The 23,460-nt window shown below is 36.1% G+C and overlaps 1 protein-coding gene across 3 annotated transcripts; it reads right to left on the bottom strand.

Moving 5' to 3' along the window:
• Positions 1–9,321: 9,321 nt before the first annotated feature.
• Positions 9,322–19,522, bottom strand: MMH-1 (MUTM homolog-1). Of its 3 annotated transcripts, XM_086417977.1 has the most exons (11): positions 19,188–19,522; positions 18,998–19,049; positions 15,993–16,050; positions 14,366–14,434; positions 14,149–14,274; positions 13,490–13,540; positions 11,476–11,553; positions 11,294–11,364; positions 11,102–11,204; positions 9,948–9,982; positions 9,615–9,862 (listed from the first exon to the last, which is right to left on the bottom strand). In XM_086417977.1, exons 1-11 carry the CDS (start codon positions 19,414–19,416, stop codon positions 9,829–9,831), a joined length of 906 nt encoding a protein of 301 aa, XP_086274103.1. In that variant the 5' UTR covers positions 19,417–19,522; the 3' UTR covers positions 9,615–9,828. The 3 variants fall into 3 exon arrangements, with proteins under 3 accessions (XP_086274102.1, XP_086274101.1, XP_086274103.1); XM_086417976.1 differs by lacking the exon at positions 11,102–11,204 and having other exon boundaries at positions 9,322–9,862; positions 11,265–11,364; positions 19,188–19,517; XM_086417975.1 differs by lacking the exon at positions 11,294–11,364 and having other exon boundaries at positions 9,322–9,862; positions 19,188–19,512.
• Between the last annotated feature and the right edge of the window lie 3,938 nt (positions 19,523–23,460).

Here is a 23,460-nt window from a genome sequence, read left to right as displayed (position 1 = left end):
CCCTCGTATCAACAGGGTAAGATCTTTCTAGGCACCGACTTTGATCAAGGACTGCAATTGGTGTTTTTTTGAATTTTTTTTTTTTTTTTTTTTTTGAAAAAAAGTCGAATGCATTGGAGTCGATTGATCAGTTGTTATCTTTGTTAGATCATAGATGGATCATGAACTTGATTAGCTATGGGTCGTGGACTCGATTGGTTGTGGATCTAGGTTGTGGACCCAGTTGAAGTGGATCTGGGTCATGCCCAGTTGACATGGATCTGGGTCGTAGACCCAGTTGGAAATGGATCTGGGTCGTGGACCCAGTTGACATGGATCTGGGTTGTGGACCCAGTTTGGTTGGATCTGGGTCGTGGACCCAGTTGGAAATGGATCTGTGTTGTGGACCCAGTTTGAAATGGATCTGGGTCGTGGACCCAGTTGATTGGATCTGGGTCGTGGACCCAGTTTGATTGGATCTCGGTTGTGGACCCAGTTTGACATGGGTCTGGGTCGTGAACCCAGTTTGATTGGATCTGGGTCGTGGACCCAGTTTGACATGGGTTTGGGTCGTGGACCCAGTTTGGTTGGATCTGGGTCGTGGACCCAGTTTGACATGGATCTGGGTCGTGGACCCAGCTTGGTATGGATACCTAGTGAAGGACGGGTTTGATTATGACCGACATCGATAGTGAGCTACGTTGAGCAAAATCCATTTTGAGCGGGATCAATTATGTGTGGTAGGCCCTGAGTTTTACAAAAAAGTAATTCATTTAATCATTTTTTATCTTTAAAACTTGAAATAAAAAAAACTCCAAGAAGGAAATTTGTCAGGACTGACATAAGGAACAAAATAAGCAAAAAAAAAAACTTTTTTTTTGGGGGGGTCCGTTTTTCAAGTACGGACCTAACACTTTTTGGCTGGTCCGTGCTTCAAATACGGACCAGAACATCAAAAAAAATATTATTTATTATTTTTTTTTTTTTTGGATCCGTTTTTCAAGTACGGACCTAACACTTTTTGGCTGGTCCGTGCTTCAAATACGGACCAGAACATCAGAATTTTTTTTTTTTTTTACACTGGTCCGTGCTTCATGCACGGACCTAAAAAAATTTGCCCAGTCCATTTTCTAAGCACGGACTTAACAATTTTGCTTGAGTCCGTGCTTCAAACACGGACCAAAACCTTTTCTAACTTTCCAAAGTTGCCCTACTTTTGATCCTCATCCCATTTTGGCCCAAAATTTCTGGGTTTTGAGGCACATAGCCTCTGTTTTTTGGCTTGGGCCACAAAAAATGTCATTTTTTATTATGATGCAATCATAAATAAAACGACTTCCCCCTTTACCTAGGGGGATATAAAACAACACGTAAAACGGGAAACTTCCTAATATCTATACAACTTGCCATTGTGGGCTACAAGAAAATCAATAAAATAAAATTACAACACACACACGTGGGATGGATACGGAATTAAGTTTTGGAAACCTTAGTATCCTTTGTCTATTAATTACGCTTCGATGCATGCGGTTTGTAGGTAGTTTTCCGACTACCCATTCTTCAAACCTTGATGGACACCGAAGTGCACCCATCTTAGGTTGGTGAATAGGGTGGATGTTCTCCTCCCAGCCACCCAAAATAGCGATCTCGGGGGCTTGAGAGTACCGGCATCCGGGGTTAGAAATTTAAAGAGGAAGGGGGTGGATTATGCATAGGGGTATGAATCACATGTGCATGTGCGTGCATTTTTTTTTTTTTTGCAAAACGTATCCATCCTTACATCCCTTGTCCAACAAAATAAAACACATATACAAAGCACGAAATAAGTAAATATTACAAGCATTCTCCAATGAAAATAAAAATAGAAAAAAGAGACATGAAAAATGTTAGAAGGTAAGCACAAATACGGAAATGAAAACACATTTTTTGAATAGAAATAATGACTGAATTGAAAGAGGGTCGGATCCACTAGTTTTGACTCCCCAGTGGAGTCGTCAAGCTGTGGACATGGGATTTCGACATTTTTGAAACATCCCTCCACTTTGGGGTGTTTTGGAGTCGTCACCATTCATTTTCGGAAATTTGTGTGAATGGTCACCCGAATTTGTATTTTTGAAAAAACATGTCATTTTGACACTTTGATGACTCTCGTATGGATATAACATGCTCGGTCCAACCTTTGATTCGAAGGTAAGGGGGTCCATTTATGAAGTAGGGAAGGTGTTAGGCACCCTACTCCATCCACGTAATGTGGTAACCTCGGATTCGGTTTTTTGAAATAAAAAGAAAATTAAAATGAAAGAAAATCGATGTGTGCCCTCAAGTGTGAGGGGCTTTCGATATCGGGTCAAATCATTGAGGGCACATTTATGAAGAAGGGGCCCTTGGGTGATTTAGACCATAGTAGTGTGTGCAAATGTGTAGAGAAGGGGAGAGTAGAAGAGGGGAGTTGGATGGGTGTTCCTTTCTCAAACCCACCTTGCTTCAATCTTGATTTTCTTTTTACTTTTCTTGATGTTCCCCTTTGAGTCTTCTTTTCTTTTCTTCCTTGATTTGTTTTAGAGAAGGTTGAGAGTTGAGAGTGGTAAGATGAGTTGAGAATTGATGGTGGTTATGGAGTAGAGTAAGAGTTGAGAGTTGAGGTGAGTTGTGATTTTTTTAGAGTTTTTTGTCAAATTTTCATTAGGGATTGAGAGTTGAGAGTGATGGGCTTTTTATAGAGGTTGTAGGGTTATTTTAAGGGTATAATGGGGTGAAGTAAAGAAAAATGATAGAATGGTTATGAGTTTAAGAAATAAATGGGTGTAATTTAGAGGAGATTGGAGGGTATTTAGGGAAGGGGGGTTAAATGGGTGAGTTTTGACCCAAATGGGTTGGATCCTACCCAACCCATTTGGGTTGAGTGTTTGGTGAGGTGAGTTTAAGATGGTGGTTGTGATTAAATGATATTTGGTTTAAAAGAATGGAGGATTTAAGGAGGTGGTTGATGATATTTTGGAAGGGTGATGGGGATGATGACATGTGTCATAGTGGGTGGAAATGAGGGGTTGAGATGAGTTGATAGGAAATGATGAGTGTTTGATTTGAGATGATGGGTGTAGGTTTAGGTTGTAGATGTAGGTTTTATAGGGAATGATGGGAATAAATTAGGGAAGAGTGATAGTTGGTTAGTAGGGAGTGATGGTAGTAGGTTAGGGGAAGGTGTAGGTTGTAAGTGTTTGATTTGAGAGAATGGATAGAATAGGTTAGGGGAGAGGTGTAGGTTGAAGGTGTGGGTAGATGATATTTAAAGAAAAGGTGATGGGATAGGTTGGGGATGAGGGAGGTGAGATGGGGTGATGACATGTGTCACACCTTGATGATTGTGGTGATTGGTTGTGATGTTGGATTGGGTTGAGTTGGACTTTGGGCTTTGGTAATGGATTGGATTAAATAATGGTTGGGTTTTAGGTTGTAAGTTGGGCTTTGGTGTTTTGATGGGTAGGGTTAATTTAAATGGGCTTAGGTAATGGGTTTAGTTTGGGTTGGGAAGTGTAGGATAAGAATGAGTTTGGGCTTGTATTGGGTTGAGAGGGTAGTGAGGAATTTTTGGTCCGTAGGCCACGTGGGAAGTCTCGGACCATTTTATTGAAAAATAGTGATAAAATAAATTGGATTTTTGTAGGTTTGGACTTCGGAGCCCATTCCAAATTGTTTCGATTTTTGGGGCATTTTGCGTCGAGGGCCCGGTCAAATTTGGGTGTCTACACTTACTGTGAAGAATATGAGGTTCAGTCTCAGTAGTCATCACCAAGGTACCCATAAGGGAACGAACAGGCCGAGGCATCAAACAAAACTATACTGGAAAACCTAAAGAAATGATTGACCAAGCACAATGAAAAATGGATAAACGAGATCCACTAGTTTTTATAGGCTTATAGAACGACCCTAGGGAGAGGAACAACATTCACACCATTCACATTGTCCTATAGTTCAAAAGCAATTATATCTACCAAGATACAAGTACTAACAATAAGAATGCAAGTCGCCCAAACCACGACAAATGAGGAGTTGATAGCTCGAAATCTTGATTGCTAGATGAGACGAGGGAGTGAGCATTCGAGAGGTTGGGTCGGTATCAACAACAACTCAATAGGGCATATGACTTGAAAGTACAAAAAAGACCTTCAAATCAATAGATATGGTGTTGAGGAAAGTGTTCCAGAACACTCGAGAGATTAGTAGTAGAAAACTCAATGCAAATTGGAAAGGATCATATGTAGTTCAAAAGCTTGAAACGATAGGGGCATATTATCTACAAATAGTATTTGGAGAATCAATCTCTTCGCCTTGGAATGTTTTTAATTTAAAGAAACATTATCAATAAAGACTGTTCCCATTATTATCAATCCTTATGCTACTTTTTTTTTCTTTTTTCAGCATAAATTTGACTGTAAGGGGGTCGGTTTAAGAAAGCCTTGGCTCACTAAAAGAGCCAAGTCTGATTGAAAAGAGGTTGGTTTACAAAAGCCTTGGCTCGCAAGGGGAGCCAAACTCAACCAAATGGGGGTCGATTTGTACGACAAAAGCCTTGGCTCACAAAGGGAGCCAAGCCCAACCATAAGGAGGTCGGTTAATGAAAAAAGCATTGGCTTGTAAAGAGAACCAAACCTGACCGTAAGAGGATCAGTTTACAAAAGCCTTGGCTCGTAAAGGGAGCCAAGCCTAACCGTAAAGGGATTGATTTACGAAAAAAACCTTGGCTCGAAAAGGGAGTTAAGATTAACTAAAAAAGGGTCGGTTTACGAAAGTCTTGGCTTGCAAGGGGAAATAAGATTGGCCATAAGGGGGTCGATTTATGACAAAAGCCTTGGGGCTTCTGTAGGGAGCCAAGCTTGACTAACAGAGGTCAATTTACAATTAAAGGTTGGGCTCATATAGGGAGCTAAATCTATATTCAGCTTGAAGCTACTAGTTCAAAGTCTCGAGCTTTGTTTTGCACTTTTTGATCTGAGCCTGAAGATTATCTCTTTCTTTTAGCAGCTTCAGGCCGGTTACCTCAGCCTTTTCTTTCGTCGAAATAACGCCATCTTAGGATTGATCGAGCCTGATTAGTCTGTGTTGAACCTCCAAAATAACAAGAATTAGCAAAAGGTCGAGGAAAATAAAAAAATAAATGACAAAAAATCTATTTAAAAACTTACCATGACTGGGGCCCGAAAAACATCATTGATGAACCTTGAAGGGTTATCAGTGCAGCTCTGACCTATGATGGCCAGATCCCTCAAGAGGCAGGCAGCCTCCATGATTGCCTTCACTACGCACAAGTTGTTGAAGGTAGAATGTTGGTCAGTAACCTGAAGGTCATCAACCTTAGGGATTACCAACGAAGGGGCCCCGGAGATATAAGAACCCCTCGAGCCTAATCTTTTGCCAGAGTATGGGGTGATAGAAAAAGAAGAAGGACGAACAATAAAACCTTCCTTTTCCTTAGGAGGGACTATCTCCATATGAATGGAAGGGGTTGAGCCACCCTTCTTCAATTTTTTCAAAGGCCTCGAAGACTCTTTTTCAGCCGTTATAGCAGTGGGAGGAGGAGTCGATTGAGTCTTCTGAACATCTGACTCGATGTCGGAGTCATTAATTGAAGCTCTAGAGAGGATGAAGGCCATGTCACCAAAATCTTCCTCCTCGTCTCGGATGCGCTAGAGAGCTCCTTTTCACAACCTCGTCAACCTTGGTAGAAAGGAAGTCGATAACCTTGTTGTAAAGGACAGTGTCAGCTAAGAGGTTGGCGATGACAACTGAGTTTAGAACTATCTTGTCCTTGTTTGGATCTGAAAAGGTACGATGAAGTTAAGTAATAGGTATGCATAGTTGCAAAAAAGAAAATAACACTAGGTCGAGACATTTACTGGTTTGGTTGAAAGTATTGAAAGAAATAAGGGACCTTCGTTCCCAAATGCACGCTCCAATTCCCCGACCAATTTTATCGAAAACAGGAACCAATCCTTATCCTAGTTGGGTAGAACAAAAAGGGGGGCTTTCCCTTTCCTCTTGGTCAGATAGAAGAAGCCCTTCCTCCCAAGGCACCTCTTGAGGGTAAAGTAAGATCAGATATCTAATAAACTGAACTTTTCACCCTCATCTAGCCAAGCATTAATCTACTCGATAGTATGCATGAGTAGGTAGAAATTACCACTCATCTGACCTGGAGCCCTCCTATAATAGTTTAATACCTCCCTGTGAAGCAGACTAAGCGAAACTCAGAGGCCAACTTTGAATTATTCCCAAAACACCAGTGTGGTATACCAAGGAAAATCTTACGAAAAGGGGGACTCCTCAGTGTAGAAAGTCTCAACCTCCTCAGGAAGGCCATAAGCATCCCTTATCGCATTCATGGGAGGGTAGGAAGGGAAATAAGACTTCCCCTTAGTCATAGAGGAAACTCAAGAAGAAAACAGAGACGATTAAAGAAAACCCCTAAAAGAAAAATATTTTTACCTAAAATTGGAAGGCATTCAAGACAAGCAACTCCTTAAACCTCTCTGAAAATTTGAATGAAAGCTTAGGCAGTGAACCATAAAAAGGGTGAAGAAGAAGAAAAGAGAATGAAATAGATCATAAAAGAAAATGAGGGATTTGAGAGTATTTATAGACCAAAATTCATCTAGATTCTTGATTCAAAATTAATGGGCAAGATGGCATAAAAGAAAGAGACAATAACGAGCAGCTTCCACAATAATAAGATGTATCGATCGATGCGACCAATAAAAACAAGCGTGCCCAAAGAACCAGTCAAGTATGGACACGTGCAAAGTGTAATAAGTGCATCGATATCAGGTTTCGCATACGAAACAGCCTTTGAGTTACCAAAATAAATATTCATCATTATGTCGTTTTAGCTTCCTAAGGATGTTTTGGTGCTACAATTAAAGCACACAAGCAAATAGGGAGAGGCCACGTGCCATAGATGTTGAACTCGGATCTCAGTGATTCAAATAGAATTCGAACCCCCGACAAGGAGTAATTGTGGGTGATTATTTTTGTGATGACATTGATGATGACAAGTAGCAAAGGGTAAAATCAAGCCCCAAGGTCATGAAGTAACGACACGACCATATGTGTCCAAATGAAACATAAAACAAGAGATAAAACCAATGCTTGACTCAAAATCGTATCTCAGGGTCAGAGAAACAAAGCAGATTCAAACTCAAAATATAAGGGATCTAATTGACGAAAAATCAGGAATTATCTTAGATATGTGGAATCCGTTGATAAATTTAGTTTAGTAAACCCAGACGTGATTCAAAAGGAGATACATTCCAACTAAAACTCTGAATTTAGAGGAAGATGACATCAGCAGAGGATATGAAAAGATCAAGATGAGATCTCTATAATAAGCGAGAAAAATGGCGCAAAAGGTTTGCTTTCCTTTTACATACAGAAACTCTGCAAATTTTTACACTAAATTTGATTAGGGCGTCGGAGAGGTTGTGTTGCAGGCACACCTAGGAGCATAGGATTTACAGATTCAAGGCATACGTTGAAGATCTTGAGGTACTACAAGAAATTACATCTACAATTTCCATGATGGAGAGATAAGAATTGTATTCAAAACATAAACGAGTGAAGAAGTCATTTTCTCCTTACAAAGCAGATTTCAAATGTTATAATAATGTCGTAAAGTATGAAGATATGATTTTGGGTCTAGAGTTAGGTCTCCATTAGTTATTCAGATTCATAAATCATCGAAATGGAGAGCAATGCTCGTTCAAAAACTGAATGTGTTAAGAAAAGTGAGGGATATTTTTGGTTCTTTAAAACTTTTATTAAGGTTAGGGGCATTAACAAATAAAAAGTTAACTACTACTAACGAACTGTAAAGTTACAGCCGATTTAGATTGAAGTCCCTACCACAAGGTGCATTAACTAATTTTCTCTTAATTTTATGAAACATCAAATACCTAGATGTTTTTTATAACCGGATATCATGTAGACATCAGACCAGGCCGTACCTGGGCTTGTCCAAGGATTAGTCCCGGGGTACGTGCAACACCCGCACATCACACGCACCAGGTAAGTGAGGGTGCACCTTTGCGAGTGGCCCATAAGGAATTAAGGCTCATACTAGGTATCAAACTCATGACCCAGAGACATTAACCACTTATCGGTCTGAAATTCATTGAGTCAACCCCTCTGGATTGATACCTAGATGTATCTAGGGGGACCATGAGACTAGTTATTTGTAAACAATTTCCCCTAGGGGGTGCAACTTGGTCCAGTTCAAACTGAGAACCAAACAATACTGATAGATTTGGACTGGTTTGGTTCGGTTTGGAACAAGTTGTGGTTTGGTTCTGGCTTAAGAAAAAGGAGAACCAAACCCTTATTAAATAAATAAATAAATAGAGAAATATAATAATTTCTTTATAGATAAATAATTATGAATAGATTAAGGATTTATTATATGAAATTTTATGTTGTTATTTATTTATTTTCATAAAAAATTGTTGTTTCACATTAGATTTATAGGATATTGGCACCGAACAAAACTGACCTTAGTATGGTTTGGGTTGGTTCGGTTCCAATTTAGACACAAACCGAACCAAGTTGCACGTCTAGTTGCCACGCAATCTTTCTACACAGGTCTGTGTTATATACCCATATGAAGATATGTAAGGACTGTCACTTGTGTCCACTCCAAAAAGCATCTATTTCTGAAACTACTAACATCCATTTCAAAATAAACTCTTACCAGCAGTTGGTAGGTTTAGAAGTTTCAGAATGAACTTATTGTTTTATTGTGATCTTCATATCATATAGGTTGTACAGATTTCTGTGAAATACAATGCAAAAATACCCCTCCCCAACCCAAAGAATCACAGTTTCAACAAATTCAAAGAGACGTTAACATTAGCACAATTAGAACCGGTTTGATTTGCACTAATAGGAATTCATCTCCTCAATCATAAATTATTGCAATACTCAGAGAATTCTGACTTGTACTTGAGAGTTTCAAGTTGAACCCCTACTCATAGATGAAGTTGCCTGAGAAAAGATCAACAACTCCCATAATCTCTTACAAAAATTAGTTTCACTTGAGTTGGTGATGCAGAGTATTAGTTCTCCCATCTCAGCATGTCAAACCTGAATTGAGATTAGAAAAATCCAATCTTTGGATCAAAACCCAACCCTCTTGTTTTCTTCTTTTCAGTCAAAACCCTGAGGAATGACAAGATTGAGAGGCTATCATTGATAAACAAGGACTGAGTACTCAGCCCAAGCAACCATTACCACTATATAAAGCATTACTACCAAGAAAAAAACTATAGTTTAAATATCGAACCCCAACAAGTAAAGTAAGATCTGCAAAAAACTTCCTTCAATTACTTCTTCCAAAGTACGGAATTGGGAGAAAGGGGTGGTGAAGTCTCCACCAATATTCATTAAGCGCATGTCAAAAAAGGATAAAGGTTTCAATTTCTGTAAACCTCACCACAGTCCTCTACACCATCTCCATAGAATCTTACTTGAGTTTTTTCTTCAATTTTGTACTTTTCTGACTGGTTTTAAGCTTCTTCGATGACTTCATCTCCTTCGATTGTTTATTGTTAGTCACCTTCGCCATTTTATTCTCGAGCACTTCATCTTCATCATCATCATCATCATCATTGTCATCATCATCATCACTGTCTTTTGACTTGGCTTTCCTTTTCGCGGAAGACGGCTTAGCTTCACCTTTAGTTTTCTTCTTGCCTTTCTTTAACTTTATTTTTTCATCCTCTTCGCTTTCGGGTTCTTCCTCGACATGTCTATCAGAAGATTGCTTTCTTGGTTTATGTGATGCCTTAACCGATTGGGTTCCAGTTAGCTTTTGTAGCTCTGGTACATAGGCTGTTGTCTGAGGTCAAAGAGATGAACCCATAAAATCAACAGTTCAAAGCAAACAAACAGAATAATAGAGGCTGTGCTCTAGAATGACTTACCCTACCACCTGCAGTGATAAATTCAATTTCCTCCCCTGCAATCAGATGGAAAGCACAAAGGCTTCAATTTCTTCATTTTTTGGTAATCAAAGGCGTCTTGAAAATAGAAAAAAGGTTCCTTGAATTTAAGAACCCATTATTGGTCATGCCAAATTTTGTCATGTGAGCCTCTTCCAGCTCACCAAACCATCAAACTTTTGGTGAACCTTTAGACCAAAAATCAGCCTGATTGATGATTTCTACACATTGCATCTAAGCATTTTCGATCGTGAACCAAAATCAGAGCTGTGTGTAGAAATACTACACCAAAATCACCCCCCACCCTTTTTTTCTTAGTGGAATTGATATTTCAATTTTGGGTTTATGCTTTAGTAGAAAGCCTATCTTTTACCAGCTTCTTCTTCTTCCTTTCTTCTTGACAGTTCAAGAACTGGGTCTTGTGTAGGATTTATGAAAGATCAAATAAATCTTCAAAAACTCACTTGGATGATAATTCATTGAGGTTGAACAAAGGATCCACATTTTTGTTTGAACCAGAACAGGTAAAAAATATTACGGTTTGAAGCCGTAGATGAAAAATGTTCAAATCCAACGGTTATAAATCATCAATCAAGCTGATTTTAGGTGTAGAGGTCAACCAAGAAATCGGCTAAAAGTTTGAGGGATTGGTGGCCAAAAGGATGTGGCACACGAGAATCAGGGGCGGAGCTAGTAAGGAGACATTGGGGGCAATTGCCCCCACTCAACTATTTTGGACATTTTAGATACCCTTGAATTTATGCTTAAATTTGAGATACCCCTGCATTTTGAACTACTGACATGCCCCATTTGACACTGTTGCCCCTACTCCCTCATCTCCCTCCAATTTTTGCCCCCTCCCCCTCCCCCTCCAATGAACTATAAGTTTGCCCCCACTAAAAGAAAATCCTGGCTCAGCCCCTGAGTCGACAATATTTGTGAGCTACATGCCACGTAGGTCAGTATAAGTAAATCAGCAGATACATAAAGGATTAGGTGATTTAGGCTACGATGGACTTTGAATATTTAAAGTCCATATAAGTGAATCAAAATCCTGAACATTCAGAAATCAGAGAATGAAACCATCAACAAATGTCATGCGATGACTGGTCATTATTTAAAGTCAGGAATCAAACCATCAACAAATGCCTTGCCAGGTTTCTTTTCGCGAGAATGAAAAATCCAATTATTAGGATACTGACTACTATCTGCTCCAACTTCAACTGCCTTTTCAATGACCTGTAAAATCAACTGATTTATTTATCAAAATGATCATTATATATAATAGAACTATCTTACCATTCACTTTTCCAGACTTTTTCCCCCACCGAAAATGAAACAACCATTCAATTGGAAAGCGATTGCAGTCAGCATCAACTTCAACGGCAAATTTTATAACCTACAGTAGTATACTCCATATTTGCTATAAAGATCACATGAATGCTTGCTTTTGAAGAAAAAAAATTCTGTAAGTGCAAGAAAACAATACAAGCCAAAACACTAATCCCACCTCTTTGATGCTCTTGAGCAAAGATTCACAGCATTCCTTGGACAAGTTGGAAGCAATTTGCTGCGGATGAATTCTTGCCTGTGAGGCAACAATAGAATGTTGGTAATCAAGACTCCATTGTTTTGAAGTAACAGTCATTTACATATTAGAACCATTTGTATGTTCGATTGAAACATGAGAAAGTAGTGGCCAACTCAAACACACAATTAACACGGTTCTCGAAAAAAAAATGCAACATAGTAGTTGCTACAATATCTGGCTTGATAAGGGTGACGGATGAGAGTGAAGCGAAGATAAAAGTCACTTCTCAAAATTTTAAGGATAATTTGAGATGCCGTTGTCTAGTGAAAATGGCTTGAGTTCACTGGCTCAGGTTAGTGAGAAGGATTCAAGGACATAGATGTTGGTGAATACCAGAGACTGCAATAGAGTTAGTTGGGAGATGGACTCTTATCCTCTCTTATACTTTGAGATGTTGAAGATGATATAGAGACTTGTTTTGTACACAGGGAACTCTCTGACCAACTTGCCCTTAGAAATTTCTTCTTTCTCTTAATAGAATCAGTTGCCTTTAGACACAAATTTCTCACCAAGTCTAGAGTTATTTCAACCCATATTTTGTGATGGTTAGAATTCCAACTTGCCTTTAGACCTTTTGAATTAGTTTCCATCTGGAAACAAGAGGATCTCAATTACCAAAACTCCATACATTCCAACAATATTAACTACAATTTAAAATACATAGAAAAACAGATTTCCATTACTCTAATCCAAAACCACGTCAACATAAAAAAAAACTCCACATATCAAACGCAAAACCTCGAGAAGGATGTAAATAAAAAATCACACAACCAAACATAGAAAGTTAAATTAATTATAATAGAGAAAATCTAATCTACTTTGAATTCTAATCCTTATATCAAATCTTAATACTTTATTATGCTTACACCTCACCACTTTGTGCTAGGCCGAGCAATGTAGGGCCTAATGAATCCAAGAAATGTAGAAGATGAAAAAAATGAAGAAGAAAGAATTAAAGGTCAATTCATAGTTCAACATATCACAACTAGTTCATCAACATGCAAGCATATAAGTGGGTTATTGATTTTGCAAAATCATCAACCAACCATCAAGGAAATAGCTGTAGAGAATTGAAGATTTCACTTACAAGTATATAAATTACGAAATTAAAGAAAATCCAAAGATACTCAGCTCATGATTCACCACTGATTGAAGTTTTTTTTCATAAATAATCGGCATGAAGATTCACATAATAAATCTACTATTATGACAATTAGATCCAATCAAAAGACACCCATATCATAATTTATAGATAGTGCCAATACCACAGACCTGAAACCCCGCCTTCACGTTTATACCAATAAAAAAATCATAGTCAGTAATGCATTTTAACTTTAATTGTGTGCATTATTTTGGTAGCTTTTATTATGTAATATGTATAATAATATTTATCCAAAAAAAAAAATTATGTATAATAATAACTTACGCCGTAAACTTCACAATTCAATGGTGACAATGTTCTTGTTTGGACTTGCACAACTATTCTTAGTTTGTCTGACTAAAACCAATTACAATGGATTCAAACAATAAAACTGCAGAAAACAAAATCATACAAAACCCTATATCTAGGTGCATGTCTGTGCGATGGTGGTGGTGTGGAGAGAAATGCCCTTGAAGCTGCGTATTCCCAAATTAAGCCATACCAGTTTTCAACCACACCAAATTGAAAGGAACATTATTTTAAGTGAAAAGATACAAAACATTGAATTCATCAATGAATTTATATGGAAGTGGATCCATATCAATATAAAGTAATACATTACAAAAGGAAACACAAATATATATGTTACCAAAGTTTGAATTCATTGATGAATTAACGAATTGCATGGAAGCCCATCCTCATCAACAAAAAGGAAGAAATGATAAGCATAATGAAATTGCAAATGTAAATAACAAAAAACAGGATGTCGCCAGAGGCAGAGAATGCACTAACTTGATAAAGTACTTCATCCGCGATCCAATTCCCGATGCCTGCAATGAAACTCTGCATAGTGGAAGTCGTTTAAAGTCATCATTGAAATAGTAAAGCACCAAAGCAATGTTCCAAATGTGACATGTGAACTAGGCCACTACTTATTTTCAACAAACTAAAATTGTTCTAATTGTGATAGTGTCCAAGGTAACCTTTGACAGTTCCTCAATATGGTCAACATTGTATAATGCACCTCAGTATGGAAAAAGTTATATACTGATTTACAATTGCAGATATGTTTCAGCCACTTTTTTAAGATGTGAGCATTCTGCGGGTCAATCCACTTTTTTAATTATAATGTAAGCATGATCCCCTCATGTGCAAACATTTAAGAACAAATTATAGGAATCAATATTGTAAAAGAAAAGAGGGCTGCTATTTAAAGAGTAACACTGATGTGCACTCATTAGAAGCAAATTAGGCAAACAATAGTTCATTTATCGTTAGTTTAGTACAGTAGTACCTGAACCTTCTTAAGTTTCCAAAAGTAGTGTATAGGATACAAAAGTGGAACCTCTTTAATTATAGTGCCGAGTTACTAAAGAAATTCTATGCATTACTCAGCAAGCACATAAGCATAACAATTGGCAGAGCCCTGAGAGTATGCAATCTGTTTTAACCTGATCGAGTAATAGAGCCTTAATTGCAATCTTCCTTTTGCTCAGGGATTCAACAAACTCGACTGTTGTCATAGGCTCCAACAATGCATCTGGACCTAGCTCAGAAATTGGGGGAACAGATGCTGGCTACAAAAAACCACCACCAAGAAATAAGGAGAAAACCTGACAAAGAGCATGACATTATGAACAAAAAAATTACATGGGATCAAAATAATACATCTTTGAGCAAGCGGACTTTTGCAAACCGTCTTTTATCAGTAAATGATAACTCTAAACCATCATCTAGCTGCAAACAACAAATATTGGCCTCTTGTTATGAACAACAAATGAAAGAATAATGGAGAAAGTGTTAAAATCCAAGAGAATAAGTGGACATAAGTGAAGATGCATTTTGATGACAAGCCTAGCAATCTAACTCGAAATCGGTTAAGTATTCAAAACAAAGTGAACTTGGAATTGAATAGTTATGTCCATCGCATATTCATAAAAAGGGGGGAAATTCCATTTAATCACATGATCATATTTTTTCAGTAAAAAAATTTCTTGAGTCTTAAACTATAATTGCAACCTTATCACCAACATTTATTCCATGGGCCAAAAAGATTCCCCCCCCCCCCCAGTTGTTCCAAAAGGTGAGCTCGAAAAATCAAGAATTTGCACTCTACAAAAGTGCAAATACTTTACATAAGTTAAAATTGGATCACTATATAAAACCATGTTTTTTACATTGTACATGCATGTGAGGCTTACGCCATAAGGAGCACCTCGGAATGAGGCTCATTAAAAACACCCATGAGGTGTAAGGTTGAAACCTAGAAGTAGCTAAGGCTTACGCCTCAGACCAAGCGCAACAGGCATACAGCTCGGTGTAAAGCGTGATTGAGGCATACGCATGGTCGAGTCTTACGCTTCATGTTAGTTTTTTTTATTTTATTTTAAATAATATATTTTTAAACACTTCTACTTCGTTTCTTTTCTTTCTTCTTCACTTCTTTGGTTTTTTTTTTGGATGGGTAAGTTGGACTTGAACCCACGACCTCTAAGTTGTTTTGCAATATGTCAAACCAACTAAGCTATGGGTCTAAAGCCCTTATTTGCTTCTTCACTTCCTTGTCACTAAGATTTTATAAATTTCTTATTTACTTCCATTTTTGTTGCTATCAGCATCCAACATAATTGGAATACTTAAAATTAAATTCTAATACAAAATAGTTATATATGTAATGAAAATCATTGAGTTGATTTGATTCATAAATAATTTTTTGTGGTATTTAGCATTATACAGAGAGAATTATTGAAAAATAATATTTAGTTATATTTTTTGCTATAAACATAAAATAATTACTTATTGTAGAAACTTTCAACTATTCAAATATAGAATATTTTTTTGTTAAATATAAAAAACAGTATTTTATATTATTATTTATTGTGATGTATAAAAACTTAGAATTTGATTATGTGGATTTGAAATTTAAAAATATGGGGTGGCTATCCTAATTGTTTTAACTATTTAAAAATATCCTACGTGTGAGGCTTACACTTTATGCCTTGAGGTGCAAGTCGAGCACCTTGCCTCACGCTTCAACATCTATAAACATTGATATAAAACATCATAACTTCCACACACAAAGTTTTTATGTATCAAGGAAATAGTAATATCATGTTAGACACAAAACACCAATACTTCAAGGACTCTAGACCAAGACAACAGAAAAAAAGTTCAATGAAACGCCACAATGCAAATTAAGTGTAACTTTAATCAGTTTTAAAAACTTAAATATCATTTAATTCATGAATATAAATAAAAGTAAAATTATTTCTTGGGGAAAGATGATTAATCTTACTTCTATAAACAACTTGGAATATTTGGAAGGCCACTCGTCAGTATCATTTACTGCAGACCTGTAAGCACCACTCATGAAAATAAATAATTGGAAACCTCCACATGCATGGATACGTTCCAGTTTCGACATACTAATAGGTTAATTCACTAGTAACAAACAAATTGTGCCATTAGGCTCAAACTCAACAAATAGAGAAAGATAATAGGTATACAGTCTCTATTATTACTACTAGTGGTGGGTTCACATAGAGATCATGTTGGCAGCCCAACTATGGGGTTGCCCTGGCTATAATGATCATCATCATACTTATCAAAAAAATAAAATAAAATAATGATCATCATCCCCAAAAACCAGCCCACTTTGACATTAATGACCATATGAAAAGTTGATGTAAACTAACACTTTTATTGGATGGTCCAGATTTTACAAATTCAAGTCAACATTTCAAGAGGTTGGGAACGTTATAATGAACCTATGTTACCATGTTAGTTCATAATAAACCGAACCAAGAACCGTAAGAAATGAACCCCGTTCTTGGTATGGTTCATATTGGGTTCATGGAATGCATAGACCCCATATGAACCAACTTGCGAACCAAACCATTGGTTCGCTGAATTTTTTCCATTGGGTTCAAAGAACCAAATGGTGAAGATGCAGTGTATCCTTTTGAAAAATTCAATTAGGAATCTTCACTTCCTTCATGTATATAAAAATATATAAGGTCTTGTTAATGTGTACCCTAAGAGCACACGTTAAAGTGCAATAAATAAACTTTGGGAATTGGATTTTGTACCGAAAATGACCTTCAAAAAATTACTTTTTACCAAAATACCCTCGAATTCCAATTTCCAAAGTGTATTTATTGCAGTTTAACTTGTGCCCTTAGGGCACACGTTAACAAAATCCATATATATAAGAAAAGCAAATCTAGATTTTTTATTTTCTTTCTATTTAACAGTAAAAGCAAATCGAACTAGCAAACCCAAGCAAACCAACAAAATGAATTATCACTGCCTAGCCCTATGAACTGGGTTTGTACTAAAGTGGCGAACTGTGAACTCAAAGTCAAACCAAGCGAACCCACGAACTAGTTACATAGGAATGGACTGATCATTTGTAAGAATGGTCCCTACTTCATGGACTATTCACATTGCGGTTGGATTGTTAAAAATATTCTCCTAATGGTATGTTTTAAGTCTCGAACTCAAGCATCCTAACTGTCCAATGTCAAGACCAAGTTGACTGAAAAGATCCATACTAGAATTAATGTGAGAAGAAGTGCATACAAAGGATGAGTCTAAACTGAGTTAAGTCCAAGTCAAATCGAGTAAGACCAAGTCAAGATCGTAGAACAAATGAGAAGCAAGACAAACCCAAGTCACTTTGACTTAGTGTCACATGAGCTTAACGTAATGGGGCTAGACAATCCCAAGTTAAATCAGGCTATCCAATTCAGGATCATTCATTAATTTAAACCATACCTTGTGGGTCTTACACCAGGAATAAGAATATGGAGTGTATTTAGACATAATTTTATCACCATCACAGTCATACATAACTTTCCCCAAATATTGGGGTCAGTAATATTAATCCTATCCAACCAATCACCTTTTTTCCTGATTACATAAATGTCCTACCCATATTAACTCCTACATAAATTAATTCAAAACAAGTCCCTGCTCAACCCTACCAAATAACAATTTCATTAAGTTAAAATAGTAAAAATTCTACAATCAACCTGAATCTTCAAAATTACAAAAGCAAAGAGCTCATTAAAACCCTAAAGTTACTAGATTACTATTTTTGGGTCCAGAAACATTCCAAAAAAAAAAAAATACAGATTAGATTAGAAAAATCAGTAGAAACTCGATAGCATAAACACTAGGACTTTGTAAGGAAGACTCACTTTCTTGTGTTTTCTCAGGTGCCACTCTATTCAGGAATCTTTGATGGGATGTCGTGGCATAAAGGGGTCGCCTTAACAATGTTAAGGTGTCATTTTGCATCAGATATGTTCATAAAAATAACTATAAATACTATGAAAAAATCCAAACTTGTACTGAATTAGTGTATGCACCATAATTTTAATAGGAAAGTGATATTATCATCCTGAGGACATCCTCTCTGGGATCCAGATGGTTGATGGTCTCTGAAATTTGTGCAGTGCAAATCTCAAGGACCACTGCAAGATCAGTAGCTCCTCTCCTATGCAGGCCGGCAATATGCTCAGACATATATCTAGTACGGACAGATAAAGCATAACTAAAAAGCAATTTAATAGAGTTTGATGATAAAAACTTTATAGTACGTAAAAACAAGTAAAATCAGATATACAATTAAGACTTTAAATTAAATTCTGATTTCCAAACTCCTGGCTGAAATAAAAAATGGAATCACATAATCCCAAAATTTCTCCTAAAGATGCTATAAATTCTATAAAAGACTTGGCCAGAATAGGATAAATTTTTAATTGTCAGAAATTTAAGATTATCGAAAAGCAAGAAAAAAAAAATTCCCAAAATTTCAAATTCTTTTGTAAAATTTGATTAATTACTACTTCACTGCAACAGGCACACTATCCGTGAACTAAATCGATCAAAATCCAAAATATGGTACCCACCATCTATTTAATCAGTCGAACCCTTTGGAAAATGCACCCATTTGCAAAATATCGTGACCTTTGGAAGAAGCACAATAAAAGGGTATTTGAGGAAGGGAGGGAAATAATCAAAGCATGGTTCAAAGGATCGGGATCAGTCAAGATCGATACCAAACATTAAATGTTATGTGAATGTTTCGGTTGAGAGACAGTATCGATTATTCTCTTGATAAAAAACATTGCTTCAAGACAAAATTTTAAACCTTGATCAAAGCTAATATTTTAATTATAAAGGCTTCTATGTTCTTGACGTCTAAATTGTTCTACGATTGTAACGGATTATTTTTTTTTTAAATTATCCACACACACACAAAAAAAAAAAAAAAAAAGGGTCAGGAAGCCTTACCTCTTATACTTTGTAACCGCTACACCCTTAATATATATTGCACCGGCCATTCCTGAACCACCACCAAAGCTTATAAACCAGGCACTAATAACTATGTCTATTAATCAAAGGAGAGACGTACAGTCCCATAAATAATACCCTAAAAAAAAAAAAAAGGTGAAATTTCTTTCTAGGGTTTGAATGAACTGACCAAACTGGAACGAAGGAAATGGGGGAGATTCGAGTTCGATCCACATGCTCTTGCCCTTTCGGTGAGCAGCAACGATGGTTTTGCCGAGAAGAGAAGCCTGGAAATCAGCAGGAGAGACACCATCGATGACCTTGGAGTCGTCTGCAACAATGGAGCTCTTTATCTTCTTTCCAAGGCAATGCTCCTCGATTGCTCTTCTCGCTGCCTCTACTTCGGGAAGCTCAGGCATGGCGGAGATGAAGCAGAGTTTCGCGCGCTTTTTGTTTCCTCTGCAACTTCAACTTTGGTGCTCTGACACCGACTTGTTGTGGCAGTGGCAACCATCTGCTTTAAAACTCGGTATTTTGCATTTCATCTCGTCACTCACTGATACCTAGCTTGTTTGACTCGGTATCGGTGAAGTTAATAATCACATTCTTAATTTTGTTATGATTATTTAGGATTGGGTTTGGTTGACCCAATATATGAGACAGTTAAGATCTTCATCATGTGAACATAAAATTTAATAATTCAAAAAAAAAAAAAAATTATCCAAAAAATCTCAATTCTTGGATTTTATGTTTACACAGTCAAATTCTTGCATCATTTCTTAAGTCATATTTCTTGATTCAATGGAACCCACCCATTTTTTTATTAATATACATTCATATAATTCTTCTAAAAATTAAATTGCATTTAGGTTCAAAATTTATAATTTTCTTTTCTTTTATAAAAGGGTATTTTAATGATTTAGGAAAGTCCCTATTAAATGGTTTATATTAGGTTTACTCCCTTGCAAAAATGCATGATTTGGTTTACTCCTTTCACCATAAGTCAACTTTGCTTTTTTTTTTTTTTTTTTTTTTTTAGGATTTAAGGGTGAAACTTTGATTATTATTTTTTTCAAAATGCAATCAAAGGCTTAAATTACTAAATCAAAATTTCACCTTAAATCATGAAGAAAACAAATCAACTTGGACTTAAGGTCAAGGAGGGTAAACCTAATTTTACATTTTGCAAGTGGGTAAACCTAATATCACCAATTTAACTAGTGGAGTTCCTAAAATATCATTTTATAAAATATGAAAGGCTAGAAGATGTTCATTCACGTAAATCTGATTGAGTCAGACAAATTTTGTTAACTCAACTTTACGATCTTCAAAATATCACCCGAATCACCTCGATTGTCAAATGAGAATGTGGAAAGATTCACATTGAATACACATTCTTCAACAATGCTGAAATAACTTAAGCAAGTCATCTTGGTCTCAGATGAAATCTAAAACCGTGCTAGAACATTTAGCCATCTTCAAAAAATGGTTTTCAAACTCGATTTCTCATCACACTACAAATAGTATCGAATTGAATCTATTGACTCATTTTGTTAAAATAGATTTAAATATATAAATATTCATTTAACAACGATCATAAATATTTAGATAATTAAAATTAATTATTTTAGGTGAAAGTATCAAAATCCTAAACCCACCCAAATTATCAAAATGTTGGATTAATCATCTCATCTTAGATCTTGAACTAGTCACTGTGATGGAAAATTCACACCGACTCCCTAGTTTGATCATTGTGGTTCATTACGTCTTTTAAAACCATGCTTAGAAGGAGGATGAGAATGTGGTATAGATAACAAAATATCAAATTAATTAAAACTTATTTTATTAAAGAAAATAAATTTTTATCAAGGTGGGAAAGTATTCGCCACACATTGTCTCCTTGAAAAATTGATTTTGTCTCAAGTACAAGAAAACCTAATTAGTTTATTCTCTTGATAAGTCTCACTCTAAATTAAAAGCCAACTCTCTTCTTTCCATTTTCATAGTGCAATCAAACAACAACAAATATTTTCTCTGGATTTGTGGTTTTTGTGGGCCATTTTCTCAAGAAATGATTTTTCGTTAGAAATACACATCTAAAATGGAAATTTTATATTGATTTCATTTCCTTCTTGTGGTGTGTTTGATTTTATTATGAGATGATTATTTCATGGATGAGAAATTGTGGTGCTCTTACCTTTAATTTTTTTTCTTCTAAGATTTAGAAAAAACCCAATGATAAATTCTTAAGCCATGCAAGGTAATTAACGTCCCGCGATAACTGTTGAAAATTTTCAAAAATATATAAATAACTTTTGTTTTTTTGTTCTTTAATTTGTTTTCTTTAAGTTAGAAATTTAGGGATTATTTTGTGTATAAGGATTAGTTCCACATTGATCACAAGTAAGGATGTGGAATACCTAATAAGGAGTAAAAAAAGTTAGTTCTCTTTGTGCCATATCTTTAGAGCTTTGATATGATGTTTCGAGGTGGTGCACCCTCGTCGTGCTAAAGAGCAATTGGGCCTTTAGGGCGTTTTGTGACTCACTTTGCACTTTTCATGTATGCATCATCTTGGTCAGCAAACATAGAAAAAACTATAAAAAAACCAACAAGAAATCAGTTTTATACACCAAAAAAATCTTCAGTTATCCTATTTCCAAACGTAATTGGCATCTTCAGTTCTCTATAATTTTTTAATGTTCTAGGTTAAATCAAATCATGCATAATCTGATTTAACAACTTAAGTGTAAGCTTCTCTATATCCTAAAGGCAATACTTCTTAGACCCTTGTGTACTCGTGGTTCAAACTAAGTAGGGGAGAAAATCGTTACAAGAAAATGGTTATTTTAGATTAGGAGGGTGAAACAAATTTTGACGTTTATAAAAAAAATGGGTTTAAACCTGTAGGAATAATTTTTTTATATTAGTTTCTAAATTCTCTCAAATTTACAGATAACCTTTTTTTATTTTTCATAAATAATAAAAAGGGTCCTTGAGACTACTAATGGGCCTTATACCTCTAAATTGGGCATGCTTGTTATAAATTGCTTTTTATGGCATGGAATTAAATTTTTACAAATAAAATTTATTGGTTTTTCTTTGTCCAAGTGATAGAAATCATGTTGTAGGCCCACACACCTGTAAGTTGGGTTAATCCACAATCAAACCATCAAAGCCCACTAAATGGGTTTGATAAATCATTAAACAACTTGATCTTGGTCCTATAGTTATAAAGATGGGCTAAACCCACTAAGAAGTCTTTATAATTACTTGACTTGGGAAGAGACTCTTTTGACCTCAAATTTTTTTTATTAAAGTCTTTTAAGTTGGGGGTAAAATTGAAAAATCATTATACCTGATTCTACAAATACCAGAGCCTTGGCATTCAGAAGGAGATCTTAGATCACTTTCTCTAAAAAAATAGAAGCTCTCCCTCTAGAGAAAAAGAAACTCTCAAACCTTTCTCTAGAGACAAAGCAAATCTCTTTAAAAGAAACTTGGATTCTGATTCAAGAGAAGATCAAGCCTAAAAGCCCTTCTTCAAAAGTCAATAAATCATTTTCAGTTGATAACATGCGAAGCATGAAGAAAAGAAAATCTATATAAAAAAGAAAATCTATATAAATCTCTAAAGAAAATCAAGCCTCAAAAGCAATCATCTACATGTCAAAAGTCGTATTCTTAGTTGATCACGTGCGAAGCTTGGAGAGAAGAAAACTACACACACACACATCGTCACCACTATTTTTTTTTTACATTTGACTGTTAATCAGAGGATAATACTGAGATTTGTACTCTCATTTTCATCAAATCAATATAAAATCATTTGCAATCTTATTTTATGAATCATGAGGTATATTTGAGAAATTTGTTGTCAACAAATTTCTATCATAATTGGTGGGACCTTCTCAGCCTCCTATCTCTTAGTCAACATCAACGACACCAACAAAAACAAAATTGATGACTTCCAATGACATCAACACCATCATAACCACTATAACAGAGAAATACAATAAGATAATCACCTCAAGTCTTGAATCAACTCCAGTTATTAGTCGTGATGTTCCTATAATGCAGGCTACGCCAAAAACTGGTGGCTCCCACTTGGTAAAGCCTCTCTATCAACACTACAAGAAATGTGTCAAAATTAAGCTTTCAGCAAAGAAGACGTGGGTTGAGATCGAAGAAGAAAACTTTTCGGACTTTGCATCTGATATGCATTCCAGTAAGGGGTCATCTAGATTTCTATTTTCCACTTCTCTATCTTAGGATCGCACATCTTTTAGGGCCGCAATGATGATTAGAGCTACGATTATTGAAGGTCAACTCGCTTCAGATGACTTATTACCAAATTGACAAGGACAGTCGAAGAGAAAGACATCCAAATTGCTACTTTTGTTAGCAAATTGGAATTGAAAGACAAAATAGGTAAATCTAGCAATGGACCTTCGTATCTTCCT

Source organism: Akebia trifoliata, chromosome 12, assembly GCF_017979445.1.
Source record: "Akebia trifoliata isolate Shusen 1 chromosome 12, ASM1797944v1, whole genome shotgun sequence".
In the NCBI taxonomy this organism is placed as follows: Eukaryota; Viridiplantae; Streptophyta; class Magnoliopsida; order Ranunculales; family Lardizabalaceae; genus Akebia; species Akebia trifoliata.
Note: the sequence above shows the minus strand (reverse complement) of the source record. Positions and strands in the feature narration are given on the sequence as shown.